Source organism: Delphinus delphis, chromosome 4, assembly GCF_949987515.2.
Source record: "Delphinus delphis chromosome 4, mDelDel1.2, whole genome shotgun sequence".
NCBI classification, from domain to species: Eukaryota; Metazoa; Chordata; class Mammalia; order Artiodactyla; family Delphinidae; genus Delphinus; species Delphinus delphis.
Window position 1 is genome coordinate 82,660,924 of NC_082686.1, and position 21,097 is coordinate 82,682,020.

General features: G+C 58.2%; 1 protein-coding gene across 1 annotated transcript; it reads right to left on the reverse strand.

Moving 5' to 3' along the window:
• Positions 1–1,386: 1,386 nt before the first annotated feature.
• Positions 1,387–20,796, reverse strand: EPHB3 (EPH receptor B3). Its single transcript, XM_060010998.1, has 16 exons — positions 20,545–20,796; positions 11,841–11,905; positions 9,959–10,631; positions 7,474–7,629; positions 6,325–6,675; positions 6,047–6,171; positions 5,725–5,884; positions 5,536–5,644; positions 5,097–5,149; positions 3,929–4,051; positions 3,572–3,819; positions 2,848–3,063; positions 2,587–2,736; positions 2,301–2,494; positions 2,042–2,197; positions 1,387–1,936 (listed from the first exon to the last, which is right to left on the reverse strand). The coding sequence occupies exons 1-16, from the start codon at positions 20,648–20,650 to the stop codon at positions 1,828–1,830; spliced, it is 2,994 nt and encodes a 997-aa protein (XP_059866981.1). The 5' UTR covers positions 20,651–20,796; the 3' UTR covers positions 1,387–1,827.
• Between the last annotated feature and the right edge of the window lie 301 nt (positions 20,797–21,097).

The window sequence follows — 21,097 nt, forward strand, 5'->3', positions numbered from 1 at the left end:
TGAAATAGCTGCCTGGGCCTCCACAGCTGCAGCATCGCCTCCCCCTAGCTACTGCCCCCACTTAGAATTCCTCTACGGAGCTCTGCCCTGCCTGGAAAGATGTGCGAGATCCGTGAGGCTTTGTCCACACTCCTTCCCGGGTCCAGGCAGACCCGGATGGGCAGGTTCTTTAGAAACCTGTTCCACGCCCCACCAAGGTTTATTGCCCAAGGTTCCCTCCTTCTGACACTGGGAAAGTGACTGCACACACCTCCCACCCCACCTCCCTGCGTGTGTCTGCATCTATGGGGCCTCTGAGCCCCACGCCCACTCCACCCCCTTTCTCCTTTGACATTTATTTCCAGAAGCTGTTTTCCTAACCCTCTCCCTGGTTCTGGTTATTTATCCTCTGAACCTTTCAAGTGTGCAGGCAGTCTCTGGGTGGGAATCCCAGCCTCGGGCCTCACTTACTGGCTCAGCGACTTTGGGCAAGTTACTTAACCTCTCCCTTTCCTCCTCTGTAAAAAAGAGATAAAAATACTTCCTTCCCTGGCTGGGCTGTTGTGAGATTAAATAAGATCCGTGTATAAACGGAGCGGTTTAGCCCAGTGCCAGGAGCATAGTAACCGTTCAGTAAAGAGGAGCCGCACTGCTCCACTGACACTTGCTGAAAGGAGCTGGCCTCTGCATCCGAACACCCGTGGGTTCTCATCCCCTTTGTCCAGGGCCATGTGACCCTGGGAGCTGACCAACTCCCTCTACCCCCAGCCCCCTCAGAGACAATGGGTGTGAAACACCATCTGTAAAACACCTTCCAGACTCCGACAGCCCCTGGGAAGGCCTGGGCCTTAGAAGGAAGGAGCTCTGGGGTAGTTTCCTCTCTACTGTTACTTCCCCACTTCCAAGAAGTCAGATGCCACAAGGCTGAAGCATAAAAGGGAAGTGGTACTTGGAGTGGCTTGCATCTGGCCTCCCAATGACTCCTGGGAGTTCTGAAGGGCTGGAGCTGAGGGACTGTGAACTCGAGGGCATCAGGGAATCCTGCCTTGGGAGGTCGAATGAGAAGGGGCAAAAGAATCATCTTATTGCCTTTATTTCGCTGACGGCCCAGCTGGCCCCACGGCAGGGCAGAGGGCCAAGCTCTCACCCATACTCTCTGTGCAGGCCAGTGCGTACACACGCACACACACACACACACACACACACTCACTCACTCACTCACATCCGACCTCTGGCTCTGAGAGTCAGTCTCTGGGGGGCAAGGGGTTGCTCCTCAGCCTGCCCCTGCCTGCCCTTTTATGACAGCACCAAGGGCGGGGGTGGGGCAGGGCCCTCAGCCCCCAGAACAAGTCCCTGTGCAAACTGGAGGGGCCAGCTGGCTTCGGGATGGGGGTGTCACATTTCCCCATTCCCGGAGTTCCCTCCTCCAGTTCCTGAGGGAGGGACTGCTCTCTGCCTACCTGGGGGTCCAGACCCCTGCCAGGGCTGGGCCCTATGGAACCCAGGTGTATTCCCCACCTGACCGCGCCAGGACCTCCAGCACTGAAGAACAGCCAAGTCTGAGGTGGTGGGGATCCCCCACTGGAGAACAGGAAGGCCGGGGCCCCGAGGGGCTTGGGAGGGGTCGTCACCCCCTCTCCTAATCCATCTTCAATATGAAGAGGTTTGGGGCAAACTTCCTGGGGAGGGAACACAGGCCTGGAGGAGAAGTCCTAGCTTGGGCCTTCCCCAGACTTCCATCTTCTGGGCCACAGCCGAAGGCCAGACATCCCGAAGTCCCGAAGTCCAGCCAGCTGGTCAGAGTCCTGCACAGTCCCTGGAGGGCACCCGTCCAGTGGGAGCTGGGTGTCAGACCTGCACAGGCAGCGTCTGGTTCATCTGCAGCCGCATGTCCTGGATACTGCTGAGAATCTTCTTCTGGTGGCCCGCCAAGGTGACCCCGATCCGGAGCAGGTCTCTGCAGACGGGCCAAGGGCACAGTCAGTCCCTCCCCGACTGCCCACCACTCCGGGCCCAGCTCAGGGCCCCCAGCCCTGCCCCTCCAAATGGGAGGCACACTCACTCTGCGGTCATCTGGGCCACCAGGTCAAAGGACGCAAACCCCGCACTGACAAAGCTCTCCTTGTACCGCCCCATCTTGATGGCATCTAGCCAGTCACCAACTGTCGTGAAGGTCGTGTAGTCTGGGACCGTGCGGTCCAGGAGGGGCTGTGACATGCTGTGGGGAGAAGAGAGGGACTTGATGAGTCCTGATGTCAGGGGAAGCAGGGGTAGTGCTGCTGGCTCGGGAGCAGGGCAGGGGCAGAGGCGGAGGAACTGACCCAGACTGGGCACTGGCGATGACCTTAAGGCTGGCGGCGTTGCGGATGAGCTTGTCCAGGGTGTTAACGATCTGGGAGAATTTCGGCCTGAGGTTCCGGTCCCGCACCCAGCAGTCCAGCATGAGCTGGTGCAGTGCTGTGGGGCAGTCCATGGGTGGGGGCAGCCGGTAATCCTGCTCCACGGCATTGATGACCTGAGCCAAGAGCAGGGAGCCCTGGAGTAAGCCACCACTCTGCTCCCCAGCCAGTTCCCACCCACCCGAGCGCTCTGGCTAGCCCCACTCACATCCTGGTTGCTCATGTCCCAGTAGGGTCGCTCGCCATAGCTCATGACCTCCCACATGACGATTCCATAGCTCCAGACGTCACTAGCAGAGGTGAACTTCCGATAGGCTATGGCCTCTGGGGCGGTCCAGCGAATGGGGATCTTCCCGCCCTGGTGGGGGGGGCACACGCCCTTCACCCTATGTCTCCGGGCTGATCCCCAGCCCCGAGCCCCTGCCTGGTTGGCCCCGCCCCCAGTCTCCCTCCCGGCGGCTTCCTGTACCAGGGAGCTGGTGTAGGTAGGATCAGAGGGGTCATCCTCCAGGAAGCGGGAGAGGCCAAAGTCTGAGACTTTGCAGACCAGGTTGCTGTTGACAAGGATGTTGCGGGCAGCCAGGTCTCGGTGCACGTAGTTCATCTCAGACAGGTACTTCATGCCGGCAGCAATGCCCCGCAACATGCCCACCAGCTGGATGACCGTGAACTGTCCGTCGTTGAGCTGGAGGCAACGAGCAGGCTCAAGGGGGTGCCCATTGCCTCCTGCCTGGCCCCAGGCCCACCCAAGACCCTCCTGCCTGCCCGCCTGCTCACCCTCTCCAAGTCCTCCAAGACCATGCCTCATCTACCCCTCTGACCATGTCCCTCCTGCACTGAGAGTAAGGAAGCTGCCCTCCTATGTGGCCGGCATCTGTATATATCAACCCAATTAACCCCTGTGAGGACCCAAATAACTTACCATTCTCATTTTACAACCAAGGCAGCTGAGACTCAGAGAGGTTAAGTAAAGCCTGAGGTCACACAGGCAGTAGGGGGCGGACAGAGTCCGGATGAGAACTCTGGTCTTCCTGGCTCTGAAGGCCCAGCTCTTTCCCTGTACCATGCCACCTCGGTAAATATTTGGACTTGAATAGGGTCTGCCTGACTTGTGGGAGGGGGTGGTTTGCCCAACCTAGCTCTCTGGGGGGTGGGGGGAGGAAGAGGGGGAGGGGCCAGGGGCTGGCTCTTACCCGGAGGAAGGAGTCCAGGGCACAGTTCTCCATGAACTCAGTAAGGATCATGACTGGCCGACTTTTGGTGACCACGCCCTCCAACCGGATTATGTTGGGATGGTCAAACTGACCCATGATGGAGGCCTCGCTGAGGAAGTCCCGCCGCTGCCTCTCTGTGTAGCCCACCTTGAGTGTCTTGATGGCCACAAACACTTCCCGGCGGCCAGGCTGTTTTAGCCGACCCCGGCACACTTCCCCGAACTCCCCTGCAGGGCACAGGGCACAGATAGTAAGCTATTTCTGTACCCAACCACCTCTACCCTCCCTCGGGGTCACCACCAGCCTCTCCTCCCCACCGTGCCCCAGGGGACTCACCAGCTCCAATCACCTCCTCGATCTTGACACAGGACACATCGATCTCCTTGGCAAACTCCCGCACAGCCTCATTAGGGTCTTCGTAGGTAAAAGGGTCGATATAAACCTTCATTCCAGGAGCAACTAAGGAAGAAAAGGTGGGTGTGAGAGGGGGTGAGATCCTTGAGCTGGGGACAGTGAGGGAACTCTGCGACCTGGGATACTGCCCCAGGCTCTTCCCCCAGACAGGAACACATTCCCAGCCTCTCTGCTAAACCTGCTCCGTATTCCTCTGTTGAAGCCAGAACTTGCCCCTCCCCACCCCGCCACTGTCCTCTTGGTGAGAACTAGTAACCATGACGGCTAGACACCTAGGATTCTTCTTCTTTCTCTCTCATCTCTCATCGTGTCAAAACCTATTTCAGATCCGTCCCTCTCCTCATTCCCACTGCCCCCGACCTTGTCTAGGCCATCAACACTCAGACTACTGCAATAGCCTCCCAGCTGGGCTCTCTGCCTCTAGACTTTGCTCACCAATCCAGCCCACACACCTGTCTTCCTACAACAATACTTTCATTGTATTGCTCCCCAGCTTGAGAGCCTTTCAGATCACCGGTGGTGCAGTCAAGTCCAAACTCCTCTGCCTGCCTTTCAGGACCCTCCAAGGACTGGCCGCAACTACCCAGCCTGGCTTCCCAGCAGCTGTCAAACCAGCCTTCTCACTGGCCCCCCTGTCGGACACTCTCCCCACCCCACCCGCTACCTTCCAGAGGCTCCTCTAGCCAGGAATGCTCTCCCCCACCTCTCTAAACCCTGCTTATCCCACCTGGCTCAGCTCAGCCCAAGGCTACGTCCTCCAGGAAGCCTTCCTCTTTTCTGAACTCTCACTGCCCTCTGTCCCAGGAACACCCGGTTTAACACTTAATTGTTCTCTCATTGTTTCCTGTGTATACCTATGTCGCCTTTCTTACAAGACTGACTACCCCTGAGGACAGGGGTCACATCTCACTCATCTCTGGGGCTAGCGGGCATGAGGTAGGGGCTCAGGAAGTGGCACTTAATTGGAAGCAGGAGGGGGCAGCCAGGGTAGGAGTTAAAGGAATAAAGTCCCAGACAGGGAAAGGGGTGTCTCCAAGCCCTGCAGGGACGAAGGGAGCTTTGGGAGGTTGGGATGAGGAAGCAAACTCACTGTATTGCTGCAGCTTCTCCGTGTACTCTGAATCAGAGCTGTGCCGCTGCTTCCTGGAGGGGCGGGGTGGAGGGTAGGCATGAGACAAGTCCGCAGCTCCTTCCCTTCAGGGGACCCTTGGGCTCACAGGAGGGGCAGAGAGCATAGGGGACCACCCAGTGCCCGGTGCTATGGTCAGTGGCTACAGCTGCCACTGGGTCTCCGGGCAAGAGGCTCAGTGGACTTGGTCCCTGAGGGAATCTGCCAGTAGATTCAGGGGACAGGGAGGGGACAGGACGAGGACATAGGCATGGACTGGAGAGAGCCTTTCCGACAAGGATAGCCTGGGCCTGGGAAGGCTGTGGTTCTAGGTCTGACGTGGGTGATGGTTCACCTATGTGGCGAGAGGGCTCTAGGGCACTAAAGGGAAGCTCTAGTCAGCCCCTGGGTCTGGGAGTACCTGAGGCAGACGACAGCAATGACCACAACAGCTACCACGAAGACAAGCCCAGCTGTGGCAGAGCCCACGATGAGGGGGAGCTGCTCCTGGAGCTGCTGGGCACCAGAGCCTAGAGACGGGGAGGGACAGGTGAGTGGTGGGGTGGAAAGTGTGGACAGGGGCAGGGACAGGTGTGTGGGGGGTGTGTACCTCTCTCACTTGTGGTCTCAAACTCAGCCGGGTGGCTGTACTGCCCATAGCCAGCTACGGTGCGGGCGCGGACCTGGACCACGTAGCGGGCGTCAGGCCGCAGCCCGTCCAGCTGCACGGAGTTCTTCTGGCTGGTCACTGTGGAGGCGATGCCCTCACTCTGCAATACCAGGAGAAAGGCTGTGTCTCAGTGGGCCCTGACGCCCATCGGCCCCTGCCCACCCCCCACTCAGTACCCAAGGCTTTGCTCTCAAGGGCCCCTGACACTCTCTGGGGTAATCTTCTTGTCCCAAGGCTTCCTCCTGCCCCTGGAGGCTCTGACCTTCTCAAAGTACTTCATCTCGTAGTCCAGGATGACTCCGTTGGGCCGCTCTGGGGGCGCCCAGGACAAGGTCAGGCTGCTTCCGGAGCTGCTGTGCAGGTGTAGTGTTGGCACTTCAGACGGGGCTAGGGGAAGAGCGGGGGGGCTCATCACGGGCCCTGGCACCCTTCCCAAGGACCCAGTTCCCACGGGACCCCCGATGGTCTGTGCCCCAGGCAACCTCAGCTCTATGTGGGGGAAGATGACCCAGGCCCTACCCTCCTGTGCGCCCTTCTCACCAGCCTGGTTGGTGGTGATATTCACAGCCGCGTAGCGGGGGGGCAAAGGGCTCTTGCCCGAGACACCGTTGACGGCCTGCACCTCAAAGGTGTAGCGCGTGTGGGCCAACAGACGGCTGATGTGGACCCGGCGTTCTGTGAGGCCCAGCTGCCGAGGCACAAAGTCCACGTTGTCATCGCAGCGTGAGCAGGTCGCGGCGCCCCCGGCCCCAAGGCCCCCACGGCACTTCTTGCAGATGACGTTGTACAGGAGGTCGTCCCGGCCACCCAGGTCCCGGGGCTCACTCCACTCGAGGGTCAGCGAGGTCTCATTCACATTGGAGATCACACCCCGGGGCGGAGACGGCACCGCTGTGGGAAAGGTGGAAGGAGAGGACAGTGAGCTAGGGCCCTAGGACCACCGTCTGTCCAGAGTTCCTGCACACTCCAAGCTGCTTCCCACCTCCTTGCCTGTGCCTCTGCTTTAATAAGCGGAATACCTTGCCTACGCTTCTTCGCTGGGCACACTCCTATTTATTTGGCCTTTAAGGCTCAACTGGAGAGGTCACCTCCTCTTGGAAACCTTCCTTGATTCATTCTCTTCCCGTCCTCTGCATTCCTGTAACAATTCCTGGGCATCCCTCCAGCCCAGCACTTAGCACATTATATGGTCATTATCTGTTTCCACATCTGTTTCTCCCACCAGGTTGCAAGCTCCTAGAACAGTGACTGTATCTTTTCCTCCACATCCCTGGCGCCTGGCAATTCCTGGCACTAAAGGCTGAAGCAGGGAAAATGCAGGACACCAGGCTGCCCCAGGGTTGTGAGGTCCCCTCTCTGATTAGAGTTGGGCCAAAAGAATAGCAGTTCTAGACAGAGGAAGGAGTAATGGACTAGAGGGTCCTAGCCAGTTTTTGATACCCAACGAGGAGCTAACAAATGCTTATTAAATGTTGGTGCAAGGGCTAAGCCTTTCAGCTCACCTGGATTCTGGCTCAGGGCCGGTCACTTCCTACCTGTGCCATGTTGAACACAACATCTAACCCCCCTGAGCCTCAGTTATCCTATCTGGAAAGTGGAGCTATTCATAGAGACTGTTTAGGCACCCCCGGGCTGGCCCGCAGAGGGAAGGCCTGGAGTGGGAGAGTATGAGGATGCGCGTTCACTCACTGGTACAGGCACTGTCTGCAGAGTCGGAGTCTGCACGGTAGAAGTTACTGTGGCAGGTGCAGATGCTGGAGGCTGGCGAGGTGGTGCGGCTGTTGGGCGGGCAGGGCAGGCAGGGCCCCTCTCCCTGCTTTGCCTTGTAGCTCCCAGGGGGACAGGCTGGCGGGGAGAAGAGGATGGACGTCTCACCTCTATCCCTGCAGACACTAACCCGCCACACCTCTGTGGGAATCTGGCCCTTCCCAAGCACAGGTCTCGGTCCCCCACCTCCCAGACTGCGGGGGCCGTGCTGGTACTGCCTAAGTCCAGCTGCAGCTACAAAAGGCCCTTCTGCCCCGTGGAAACCCCACGTCAGCGGACTCCTCCCCGCCCCTGCCCCGACCCCGACCCCCAACTCTGGGGCCTCACGGACGAAGGCGTCAGCTCCATCACCCGGACAGCCTGGACTTGTCGAGGCAGGGATGAGAGGGAGGAGGAAGAGGAGGGAGGGGGACGGGAAGAGACCATTAGTGGGCTGGCAGCAGCCTCTACTCTGCTGGGGCGCCCCCACCCTTCCCTGAAGCTCGAGGATAATTATTCCTGAAGATCCTGAAGAACGCCCCAGAAGAGCCAGGAGGTGGGGCCTCTGAGTTTCACAGCCAGCCTCTCTCCCCACCCAACCAGGAGCAGGGCAGCAGCTCCTTTCTGCCCTGGGGCAGGGGTGGGTGCTGAGGAGGGGTGAGAAAAGGAGAGAAGGAAAGCAGGCAGGAAGGCTGGGGTCACCTGGAGTTCAGAGGCCTCAAAGCATCCACGAGGGGAACCCCAATCCCCAAAGGGAGCCCAGAGCTCGGGGCCTGAACACCCCTTCAGAGCCTCTCTTTGGGCCTGGCTCTGGAGAGTCCCCATAGCTACGATGGCCATATAATTTATTATTCAAACTGCACTATTTTGAGAGTGAAAGCAGGCACCAGTAATAATCACGTTAGCATGACAGGCATAAACCAGGACTGCCCTGGACACACTAAAGCATATGGTCATCCTGCCCATATACAACTGCTTTGGGGAGGTCGTCCGGGGTGTTGGGTCTGTGCCCTTCTCTGGGGTTTAATCTCCCTCGACTAAGGTGATATTCCATCCCAGCTCTTTTGAGCCAGTGGGAGAGGGGGCAGGGGCCAGGCCAGCCTGGTTGCTATGGGAACCATAGTGCATTTCCTGCTAGGGACCTGCAAAGTGTTAGCCGCTCTTCAGGTTGTCAGGCTCATCACCCCCACCCCTTTCTCCACTTAGGAGGAGGAAGTCTGGGGGCAGGTTCCCATAGAGAAGTGGAGAGGGGCAGGGCAAGGCACTGTTCACCTTCCCACAACAGCACCCGACACTGGGCCTCACAGCCAGGTTGGGCCTCCAGCCCCCTTACACAGAGGGTTGTGCTAACAGCCAGCTCCCACCCCTAGTAGCTTCAGGTTGCAAGTGCCAGGTGGGAGAACAGGGCAGGGGGGACAGAAGACAAGGCCCTCAGCACCCTGGCCTGCATGGTACAGCACTGGATGAGGCTGCAGTCCCAGCTCCCACATTCCCAGCTATGAGGCCTATAGTGCAGAGCCTCTCTGGGCCTTCTTATTGGCTCCACAGGAGACGTAGCTGGAATCTACCTTACAAAGTTGTGGTAAGCCTCAGATGAGAGAACCTCTCCTGAACGGGTGTTATAGCTGGAAAATCTAGCACGCTGGGAGGTCTTATGAGTCTCGGCAAGCCACCCAAGACAGGCCTCCTAACCTCCTCGTATATGAAACCAGGACCAAACAACCCTTGCCCCCGTGCATCCCAGGGCTCCCGAGAGTCACAGCTAACACTTACACGGTGCTGTGCTTCCCCACGTCCCAGGCACTGTTCCAAGGGCTGCCATGCACTGATTCAGTTAAGCCCCACTACAACTCCACGAAGGAATCACCATTAATGTCCCCATTTTGCACATGAGGAAACCGGGGTTCAAAGAGTTAAATAACTTGCCCAAGGTCTCACAGATGGTAAGTGGCAGAGTCAGGACTCAGGACTTCAGAGACTGGGCCCCTAACCTCTGTGCTATAAATACTGCTTCTCAAGATGCAGATGAGACCCCTCAGGTTAATCGGCCAATCACGAGGTGCCTGCAGCTCTGGGTCCCACCTAATACTTGCAGGGCGAAACGTAAACGTGGCACTGGACAAACGGGCGTCTCTGCTGGCCTCCCGAGACTCTGAGCACGTTCTTCAGCTGCCTCCTTGTCAAGGATTCTCCATGTCTTCCTTCCTCTCTCTTTAGTTTCATTTTTTTCTCCTGGTATTCTGGTGTCTCTCCTCATTTTCTCTCATCTCCCTCCTTGCACCATGTTTTCTGCACCTGATACCCCTCCTCCCTTTCCTCCCTCTGCCCCAGACCTAAGGCCAGACCCCCGTCTGGCAGGTAGGAAGCGGTGGGTAGGGGGCAGCGGGCGGCTGTGGCCCAGACCCTCCCCAGGCCAGTCCCCACTCACGGCGGCACTGGGACTCCTTGGCGGCTGGCTCGTGGCCGGTGGCACAGGTGCAGGCACCCACAGGCACCATCCACTCCCCGTCACCGTTGCAGTAGAGCTTGAGGGGTACCGACACCTCCACGGCGTTGGCGATGCAGGTGCCAGGGGCAATGACCAGTGAGGTGGGCTCAGCCCCGGTGAGGGTCTCGGGGAAGAGCGCGAAGCCTGCGGTGGTGGATGCGCACTTCTTGTAGAAGGCACGCACAGAGATGAGCGACATGCAGGCGCCCTGGTCCTGGAAGGCCAAGTAGAAGCCGGCCTTGGAGAGCGGCCCGAAGCTGCGCACCTTGGTGTTGACGCGGCCGGCATCGAGCCGCGAGAAGCTCTCATCGGGCGCGATGGTGTCCACCTTCACGTAGGGGTTCTCCATCCAGAAGGGGGAGGAGGCCGAGGCCACGTCGCTGTCAGCCTCATAGTAGAAGAGGTTGAAGGTCTCCTTGCAGGAGCCAGGGATGTTGGGGATGCTGTTGCAGTCACGCACAGTGAACTTGAGCTCCACGTAGACCCGCTGCACGTCCTGCCGCCAGATGAACCCTGTGCGAAGCCAGTTGTTCTGGCTTGACTCGCGCACGTTACACACCTGGTACGTGCGGATGGGGTTCATGGCCTCGTCATAGCCGCTCACCTCTTCCCACTGTGCAAGTGAAAAAGACAGAGAGTAAGCACCGGCATTTGCCGGGTGCTTATCACATGCCCAGATCTGCTATATTTGCTTCACAGAGATGCTTCCATGGTGTAGCGGTTGAGCACACAGACTACGTGGGTTCAAATCCCAGTTCTCTGCTTGTGGTGTGACTACAGGTAAGTCACTTAACCTCCCTGTGCCCCCACTTCCCCATCTGTAACATGGTAAGAAGAAGATGTATAAGGAATAAATGACTTTAAATGACTACAGCACTTAGAATGGGGCACTTGGTAAGTACTATGTGAGAATTAGCTATAATGTTTATTATCTTTATGCCTCAATTTCATTGTCTATAAAGTGGGACTGATTGCAAGTAAATGAGGCTGTGAGGAATTAAATCAGTTTAATATATGTAATGGGCTTGCACCAATGCCTGATACAGACAGAGCAAGCATTCAGTAAACTTTGGTTATCACTATTAGCATCACATTTAACCTTCATTGGGTTGGCAAGAAAGTTCGTTCAGCTTTTTCCGTAACATCTCACGGAAAAACCCAAACAAACTTCTTGGCCTATCCAATACATCTGTTGTCCCCACTCCAGAGGAGAGGAAGTCAAGACTCACAAAGGCAGGGACTTGCCCAAGGTCACAGAGTCAGGTCTGGTGACTAAGGGCCTATAATATCACCCAAATCCAGTGTTCCAGAACTTAGTGTAGTTGTGAAGGACATCTAGGGAGGCTAATTAGAACACTTTGGAGACGTCAGGACTACAGGAATGTAACAGTCAAGAAATGGAGGCCCAGAAAGGCAAACTGTCTTGCTCAAGGTCACACAGCAAGTCAGAGATCTGGAACCAAGGTTCCCTTGTTCCCAAGCACCCAGGAAGGAGGGAGATGGTCAGGACAGACATGCAAAGGGATGTCAGGCAGGAGACGGATGGAAATAGGCTGAAGACAGGCTGGGGGGTGGGCAGAGGGAGAATGAGCCAAAGGTGGTGTGTATGGGGGAGGGGGGACAGAAGCAGGCTGAAGAGTCAGACATGAAAACACTCACAGAAATGGACCATCAGGCAAAGGAGGAAGGTGACAGATGAAGAGGACGGGGATGCCTCAAGAGGGGGAACTGACAAGCAGTGGGCAGAGGCAGCCCTTCTTGAGCCCTGCTGCAGGGGTTAATTGGCAACCAACACTCAGGAGAAATGGTGGGGAAGTCTTACCCCACTTTCTGGATGAGATGTCCATGCCAACTCAGACGTCACCCATTTTGTATCCATGAGGGTCTCTGGGGGAGCAAAAGGAGAAAAAAGGTCAGGGGCCAAGTTTAGGATGAAGAGAAAGAGGAGGTTGCCCAGGAAAGGCCAGGACGCCAGACATTGATTCCCACCAGGTACTCCCACCCCATCCCCAAGTTCCCCAAACCCTCAGCTCCCCTGGCCCAGAGGAGACCCGGCAGCCACCCCCAGAGATGTCATAGCCCCAAAGATGTCTTGTCCGGCCAGCTGGGAGTGAGTGTCAGCTGCTGACCCCAGGTCTGGGTTAATGAGGCAGAAGCCAGGGCCAGTTCACACACCTACAGGCTCTGCTAATCTCCACACAAAGGGGCTGGCAGGGCCTTTATCCTGGAACAAAGGGCCGTGTGCTTCAGACCCTGTTGCTCAGGCCTCCCCTGACTCCACTCCCAGCACAAAGGCCCAGCTCCACACACACGCCCAGGGGAAGGGAAGAGCAGTCACAGGCCAGAGCCCACTCTCACCCAGCCTCCCACAGACCATCTCTGGAGGACAGGACAGGAAAGCTCTTTGAGGACGGGGTGAGGGCCACCAAGGCCCAGACTAGTTCCTCTAGAGCTAGTTCAGTTCTTCCTGCAATCCTTGGATAAAAGTACTGTTGGCGTACCTCTTTTACAGATGAGGAAACTGATGCCCAGATACAGGACATATAGGGCGTAAGGTAAAACTGTTAGGACCTGAGGTGAAAAGTTGCAAGGTGACTCAAATTCAGGTCTATCTGATTCCACAACTAACCCCTTAACCAGGGCACTCTGACTGCAATATGCCCCTCTGTAAAGGAGGAACAGAGAAAACCTGGAAAGCTCCTGTGTATACTCTAAGTCCCAGCCAAGATGTCATCTCCTCCAGGAAGCCTTCCCTGAACCACCAGGTCAGGGTTGGACGCCTTCCTCTATGCATCCAGGGCCAGGTGCTTTGTCATAGCACCGATCCTCTTCTGACTTCCGATGTTTTTATCTGTTTCCTTTTGCTCGGCCACAGGAGGCGCCTATCAATGTTTCTGACTTAAACTTGCTCCCCTAGGAACCTGGATCCTGGGTTCTGGCTTGAAAACTCTCCTCTCTGACAGTGTGACCCCAACATTAGACCTAGGAGCAGAGAAGAGGCCCCAGGTCCTTTCCCACAGCCTGGAAGACAGCCAGCAGTTCTCCCCTCAACTCCAACCTGGAATGGGGCAGGGCCGCCCCAGAACTTCTGAAGGCCTCCACGTCAGCAATGGGGCAGGCTGGAGGTATCCAGGAAGGGAAAGGCCCAAACCCCACAGGCTCCAGGCTTTCGGCCTTCGCCAGTTTCCTGCAGTCTGGGTCTGAGCCTAGGATGGTGGATGAGGCAGCTGTGGCCCCAGGCCCTCATGTGAGGCAAAGGGAGCAGCGAGCAGCAGCCATTCACTTTGGGGAGTGAGGCTCCCTCGTCTTCCTGCAGCAGCAGCTGGTCCCTGGAGGGCCCGGCTGCAGGATGCGCTATCCCAGCTTCATCGTCGGTGGCCTGACAGGCCCCTCTGGCAGACAGACAGACACAGACATTTAGCAGGGGGGTAGAGGGGTACGGGAGGGAAGACGGGATGGGCAGAAGCAGGGGCCCCAGAAACAGGCAAGGAGGGAGACAGGCGGGCGGAGCAGGCGGATGGTGGGCGGCACTGAACTGGAGGGATGTGCTGAGCCGGCTGGCTAGGACCAGACAGCCGGGATGGCCGGCGGTGGACTACAAAAGACAGCGAGATGGAGAGACAAGGAGGCCCCAGGAGACAGACACAGAGACAGAGAGGGAGGCTGCCAAGTAGCCTCTTCGCTAGCCAGCGGCCCGGAGTACCGCTGTCCCTGGGAGCCGTGGAGCCAAGCGCACCCCCTCCCCCCAGCCAGTCCGCCTGCTTGTCTGCCCGCCGCCCGCCGCCCGCCGCCCGCCGCCGAGCAGGCCAGGGCTCCCACCGCTCCCTCGCGCTGCCTCCCTCCTCCATCTCCCTCACTTCCTTCTGCTCAGCCAGTGCCAAACCCATCTGGAACTGTTTAAACCCAAATATTCAGCCCCTCCCCCCTCCAGCCAGATTCCTCCGCAGTTTAAAACAAGCCCTGCGCCGGCTCGGAGAGGAGTGGGGGGAGGGGGCGGGGGGGGTTTGGTGGGGTAGGATCTTCGTTTCTGCTTAATTTCTGGGGAGCGAGAGAGGGAGGGGGCGGGGATCGGCCCTCGGCCATCGCTCAGCCTTGGCCATCGCTCAATCTCGGCACATTTTTCCCATTAATGAGGAGAGGACTTAGATTTCGAGTCATGTGTGCCTGAGGAAGGGCTCGGTCACCCTGGTGGGGAGGGGGCTTGCTCTCTGGGGGAGGGAAGGGGCCTGCTCGCTTCAGCAAGAGGGAGACCCTGAGGTGCCTGGGTCCCAGCCTCAGGAAGAACATGGGGGGTGGTCCCCAGTATCCATCTGTCTGGGGGTGGGGCGGGGAGAGACCCAGCCCAACAGAGCCCACCTTTTCTATGTGTGTGGCATGTGTGGGTGTGGGTGTAGGTACACACGCGGGGGTAAAGGATACAGGTACAGGGGACAAGGACAAAAGAGGAATGAGGGAGCCATCTCCACACTCCCCAGCTGCCAACTGCACCCGCACCCTCCTCTGTCCCACCAAGTGGCTGCTCCCCGATACAGCCCCACCAACCCACGAAGCAAGCAGGGAAGTGGCCGCCAGGCCTTTCTGGGATGTTCTGGGACTGGGGCTTCAATGCTCAGAAGGAAAGCAGCACCCCTTTCAGGTTTCACAGGGCCGCGGGGAACAGCCACGTGGCAGCAGCCGTGTGGCCCCGGCCTGTGCACACACAGACGCACACACATCACCCAGTTCTCAGTGGCTGGGCTCGTTCCCGCCACCGGGGCCAAACAGCGACAAGTCACACGTATGGTGGACAAAAACACACAAAGCCACAGCCACCCGCAAACACACACACGGCTTCACACACAGCTACAGTCTGTCTTTGACGGACACACGGATACATATGGTACAAGCAGATCAGTCTTCCTGAGACATTCGTATACAACGAGTCTTTCCTACACACAGACTGGGCTTGCCTTAGGCAAAGACTCACTCTCACAGCCCTCAGATGTGCGGATTTCCTGAGACATATGCATACGTGAGGGCACGTGCATTCAACAGTGCGTTCTCCCTACACACCCAACTGTACACTATTGCCAACCACAAGTCACAGTCTTGAGTGTAGTCAAGTACAAACACAAACACCAGCTTCTCTGTACAGACACGGTGACATGCTCTTACACAGTCACACACAACTAGCATCAGCTGCACATGCACAGATGCCCATTTGCACCAAAACATTCCACAGGAGCATGCAGACACAGTATAAGTATCAATATCTAGAGGTTGTGTAAAGCCTGAGGTGCATCCTCCATGCACATCTCACACACACACCCACACCCACACCCACACACACGCTACAAGCACGACCTTTCTATGAGGTGAGTTTTCAAGTGGGGTGGAGGAAGAGTTGGGAGAGGGCACTGTCTGCTGAGAAAGCAAAGGTACTGGGGCAGCCTCGGCCAGAGGCTCAGGGAAGGAACAAGCCCCAGACCAGCTTCCTGTGGCCCTGACCCAGGCAGGAGCTGTCACAGGTCACGAGGCTAGGGGTGGGGCAGGGGCGTGAAGATGATTCTGGGTGTGGCTGGGTGCAGCCTCCCCAGGTGCAGCCCTTTCCCAAGCAGCAGGCCACTTCCCGGCCAGCACAATGCCACCATCCCCAGCACTGAGCCCTTGGGGAGGGGGTGGCACGATGAGGGCATTTAGCCTCAGGAGCTTCGGGCAACACATAAGTTGGGGGCCCAGCAGGAGGAGAACATCGTGGGCACCCAGCCTGTGTCTGAGGGCCTCACTGGGCCGCCCTGGTGCTGGGAGCCTGCCACCTGCCCTAGTGAAGGGCCAGGGACACACAACTTCATGGAGCTGCCAGACCCCACAGTGACCCCAAGCCCCAAGTCACACAGAGCACCCCACCCTGGGAACAGGCATGCCAGTGAGACCAGAGAATCAAACAAATCTAGAGACAGGAGCAAGAAACCCACCGGCCCAAACTCCAGACCGAGGACGTTGAGGTGGTGGGAAAGGTCACGCTCCTGGGCTGGGCCAGCAGCGCGTGCAGGGGCAGGAGGACAGAGGGGCAGGGTGCGGGCGAGAAGGCACACCCTGGAACCCTGCTGCAAAGAGAGGGAGGAAACTCCCGGTCACCTCGGAGTTGGTCCCCTTCTTCCGCCTGGGGTCCCTACCTCAGCCAACCAATCCAAGGGATCTGTCCCATCTTCTCCCATCCTTCTCCTCCCCTGCGTGTCGGTGTGTGTACACGCGTGTACCAACCTGCACACTCCGGGTGGTCAGCCCGGGGAGAAAGGGGTCTTAGGCAGACCCTGCCATGGGACCTGGAGGGCCACCACCCTCCCCCTGCCATGGCCCCGAGGGCCTCCAGTCTGGGATGGAGGAGAGGGGAGCATCCCAGAACAGAACACATTTTGGTTTTCCTTCTTCCCCTCAGATCACGGAGATTTATAATTAAATAAACCTGAGAGGGAGGAGAAGGGAGGAAGAAGCACAGGACAGGAGCCCAAATGCCTCAGTGCTCATCCACAGCCCCCCACAGCCCCCACCCCAGTTGTGGCCCTGCCAGCAACCAGAAGGACGGATGAACAGCTAGCTTTGGAGCCCTTCCCTGGGAGCCCAGCCACAGCGGGTCTGACCAGGAGTCTGGGGGCGGAGAGGCAACAGGAGACCCGGTGCCAGGGCCAGCCCTTGGGGCAGGGGGCCTCTCCCATCCCATCAGGTGCCCAGATGTATCGAGTCTCCCTCCCCCCACTCCCAGCTGCCCAATCCCGACAAACCAGTTTGACTCAGCACAACAGGCAGGGCTACAATTTTCAAACTATGCAGGCCTGGTGATTCAGCCTCTTCATGCTGTTTAATTAGTGTAAGGCGGGTGGCGGAGGCCTTGCCCACAGCAGCTTTGGGTTAGCTCGCTGCTGCTGAGGCCACAGCGGCGGCGGTGGCAGCAGTTCTGGTTAAAGGGAAGACAGTGACGGACAAACTGGTTCCCCCCAATCCCTACTGCTGTCCCTTGTCGCAGCTCTGAGGTGCCAGCTGAAGACAAACAGGGGCGGGGCGGGGGGGCTGGAGAGCCAGAGGCCACTCGAACAAGTGAGGAAGCCACAGAAACCCAGCCCGCTGTCCCCTCTCAGCTGCCACCTACTCGGTGGTCACTGCTGCTGCCTCTGAGAAAGAGATGGGTCACACACTGCCTGTCCCCCGCCAGGGCCTGCTTCCACTACAGCAGCAGCTCAGCTACAGGGCTTGCCTGGGAGAAGGCTGTCCAGTCCCCCCTCTTACATCTGGTAACTGTTTCTTTTTTCTCAAAAGAGTCTCTTCCCAGCAGGGACCTCCTCACCCCATCTGAGGTATAAGGACCCTATGGTCCAGACATCCTTCCTATCCCACGCCCTGTTCCTGGTCCGCTCACCTACTGGACCCCACTCCCTGGTTCATGGTCCTGAAGGGGAGAATGGTCTTGGCTTGGGGGACTGGGGGACATTACCTGAAAGCAGAGTGAGCAACAAGGTGGCCCTGTTTCCCTGTGAGTGAGGGTAAAATCGAGGGCAATTTGTGTGTGTGTTTGGTGTGTGTGTGTGTTTGGTGCGGGTGTGTGTGTGTGTGTGTGTGTGTGTGTGTGTGTGTGTGCAGGTGGAAATCAATCAGAGGGCAAGGAGAGAGGTGTTTCTTCAACCAAGGAGGATAAGCAAGGACCCCGGCTCCATCCTCATGGAAAACTGATGAGATATTTGGATGCAGAATCTTCATGAACCCCAAGTGTATAGGGATGAAGAACAACCAGGTGCTAGACAGCATCTAATCAATGAGACCATGAGGGACAGCACCCACAGCTCAAGGACCCTGGGCCTAAATATAATGACCTCAGAGGCCAAGAGCCTAAAGGCTCCCTAAGGCCAAGGGCAAACCAAATCCTGGCAAAACCAAAGGGAAGGCTGGGTGGAGCAACCGAGTGAGATCCTCCACCCATAAAGCTTGGGGGGCTGAAGAGAGCTTCAGTGCTGGGCGTCCCACCCAGCCCTGTCCTCTGGCCACAGCCCAGGACCCCCAGGTCCACCCATCCCGCCATTGGAGCTCCAGAATAGGGATGGGGTACAGGCAGGAGTCAAGGACAGCTGTCTCCTGACCCAGCTCTCTTCCCATCCCATCCTTTCCCTCCCAAAGCTGGAAAAAGATGGAGGTGGGGGGACAACTTCCTCCCCAGACGAACTTTTCCTCCTCCCATTATTGCGTCCTCTAAGCTCCCTCCAGCAGGGCAAGGGTACACACCAGTTTCACTTTCTGGCGCTCCCCAAGGAGCAGACCCTAGGGTAATAATAATAACAGTTAATCCTTGAATAACAATGGCTGTGCTAAGCACTTGACACACATTAAGGATTCAATCTTCATAACAGCCCTAGGAGATGGGTTCAACTACTATCCCATCTCACAGTGAGGGAGAGCAGGAGTGTGGTTAGGTAGACCACTGGGCTGGGGTCAGCACCCTGAGGCGTCATCTCTCTTTTTCCTTTCATTCTCACGCCAGCGGAAGACCCTAAGTTCTCATATATGGCAAAAGTGAAGGAACTCGTGAAAGCCACACTTGGGAGGCACTGCTGCCTTCCTAGGGGCACCCCACACTGGCCTGGCCTCCCAGCCACCACCCACCCAGCCAGGGAATAGCCCCAGATCCCACTTCACAGCCTGAGGGAGGAGGGGACAGAGTAGGGGCAGTGGTCCCACTGTCCTCTCTTTCCTGGGCTGCTACAGCTCATCAGGCCTCTGCCTCCTGGTCAGCCCTTTGGGTCATGGGCCTGGAGGCCTGGATGCCAGCTCCCAGCTAGGGCCTGCCAGCTGGGGTCTAGAGGGACCAGCAGATTGTGAGGGGTGAAAAGGAGGACGAAAGGAAGGGAAAGAGGAAGAAGGGAGGGAGGAAAGAAGGGGTGAGCCTTTTCAGGTACCCCTTGCTCACCTGACCCAAACCACGCCCCCACTCCACTCTCCGAATCAGCACCCACCACGCCCCACAACAAGGGCTCTGGGGCCTGGCACACACAGTCCTGTAAGTGCGTGTGCCTGTGTCGCCTCTCCCGGGCTAAGACACAGACCTGGGAACTCCGGCAGGCTCCCTGGCTCACACCCTTGAGGCAATCAACAACAAAGCCCCACACCGGTTTCTCACGCCTGTGATTCTATCACACACATGTGGGAGAGCGTGCACAAGCGTGGGCGCGACCTCGGTGTGTCTGTCTGGATTTGCATGCGTCCACCCGTGTGAATCAGTCTGTCAGCACCAATGGGCTCAGAGATAAAAGACGTTCAGAAGAATGTGTTTTTCCCCCTGGAGAAAATGAGAAAGAACCAGAGAATGCCTTTCTCTCCGAACTCTGTTCTTTTTTCCTTCCAACCGTCAAGTTTACCGATTACGAACATATGAACAAACCAAGTCGCATGGAATTCATATGTTTGTTCTCAAACTAAGAAAGTGACCGGATTTGTTAAAGATACCAAATATAAGTACTGCCTATAATCCCAATTTCCCCCAAATTTCTGTGGTGTCCTTCCCTCCACCTTAAGGAAGGTTTATTTTCCCTCATTTAATGGCTCCAAAAATTTTGGGAACTGTGCGTTTGTGTCTGCATCTGTCTGTATGTCTATTGTTTAACCAGTGTCAGTGCCTCTGTCCCCTCAGGCTTGTGTCAAGTGGATGTGTGTGAACTCTCCCACCGGGGCCAAAAACACTTGGGCTGTCCATCCAACCACAGTCGTTTGGAAGTTGGAGCAGTCTTGGCAGGTTTCACAGAACCCATCGAGAGGAGCCCGGCCTTTTCCCACCGGCTAATGCGTAAGGCACCGGCTCCGGCACTACCTGGGACAAGCCCCGGAACCTCAGGGGTTCGGTGGAGACCCCAGCACACGGGGTGTCCTGCTAGAAGGCAGAGGGGGTGCCGCAGAGCCGCGTGTAATGCCCGGTGAACACAGCACCTCGTGGATAGTTGGCGCTCGTAAACCGTAAACAATAACAGGCCCCCGCCTCTCCATCCCCGCAGCCATTCCCCGACAAAGCGGGGTGCACGCACTCACACTCTCACTGATCACTCCAAGGGGTTCCGAACCAACGCCGCCCCTCAACCTGGGGAGTCCCGCTTCGCCTCCACCCTCCACAGCCCCGCATCAGCCTCAGAGCCCCCGCCTCGCCTGGTGGGTCGCCCACACTTCCTTGCCTCCAGAAGGTGCCCGGCGCCCCGCTCCTCTGCCCTGAATGCGGGGTACTCCCTCAGAAGCTCACGGCCGGGCCATGACTTTCGGGGACGCTCTCCCGAGTTGAGCTGCCGCGATCTCGCAACCGGCGGACTGCCTGCCACAGAGGTAGCTGGAGCCTCCGAGGCGGCGCCGAGAGCGTCCTCCCCACCCCATCCTCCGGACCCTGGAAAGGGCGCGGGTGACCGAGCTTCCTCTGAAGTGCGCCCAGCCCTCATCGGACCAACACCGCAGACCCTCCCCGGCCCACGCTCGGGCGACCCCGGACACCTTAACCCTTGGACGCACCCCCCGACGCCGCTCACCTTCCAGCGCCCGGCAGCCGGAGGGCAGCAGCAGGGGCAGCAGCAGCAGCGGAGAGAGCAGCGGCAGGAGCCCCGGCGGCGGCGGCGGCGGGCGGGCTCGGGCCATGGCCGGGGCGGGCTCCGGGAGCCGAGCCGAGCCGCGCCGGGCCGCGCCGGCGGGGCTGCGGGCACCCGCGGGAGGGTCCGCTCGGCGGGCTCCGAAGAAGGCTCGCTCACGGTGGTCCCACGAGATCCAGGCAAGGAGAGGGTGCAATCCAGGCAGGCGGCTCCGGGACCGAGGCGGCGCCCTGAGCCGGGCGATGCTGAGGGATGCGGGCAGGTCGGTCCCAGGGGAATCTGGACGGACCGGTCCTGGAGGATCCGGGGCGCTTGGAGAGCTCGGAACCAGTGGACTCGGGGGGGCGGGCCGGGGAGGGAGTGCGCAAGTGGTGGTAGTTCGGTGTGCACAATAATCCAGAGGTCTGCTGCGGGTCCGACTCGGATCGGGGACTCCGGGTGCGCGCGCCGTCCGGGGTCCGAGCTGGGTCCTTGCTGCGCCGCTCACGTACTCACT

Coding starts and splice junctions, on each gene's coding strand:
- EPHB3 (XM_060010998.1), bottom strand. CDS start 20,650: ATGGCCCGAGCCCGCCCGCCGCCGCCGCCGCCGGGGCTCCTGCCGCTG. Junction 5,645..5,724: donor TGAGACCACAAGTGAGAGAG/GTACACACCCCC, acceptor CCCCGTCTCTAG/GCTCTGGTGCCCAGCAGCTC. Junction 3,820..3,928: donor CGAGGAGGTGATTGGAGCTG/GTGAGTCCCCTG, acceptor TGTGCCCTGCAG/GGGAGTTCGGGGAAGTGTGC.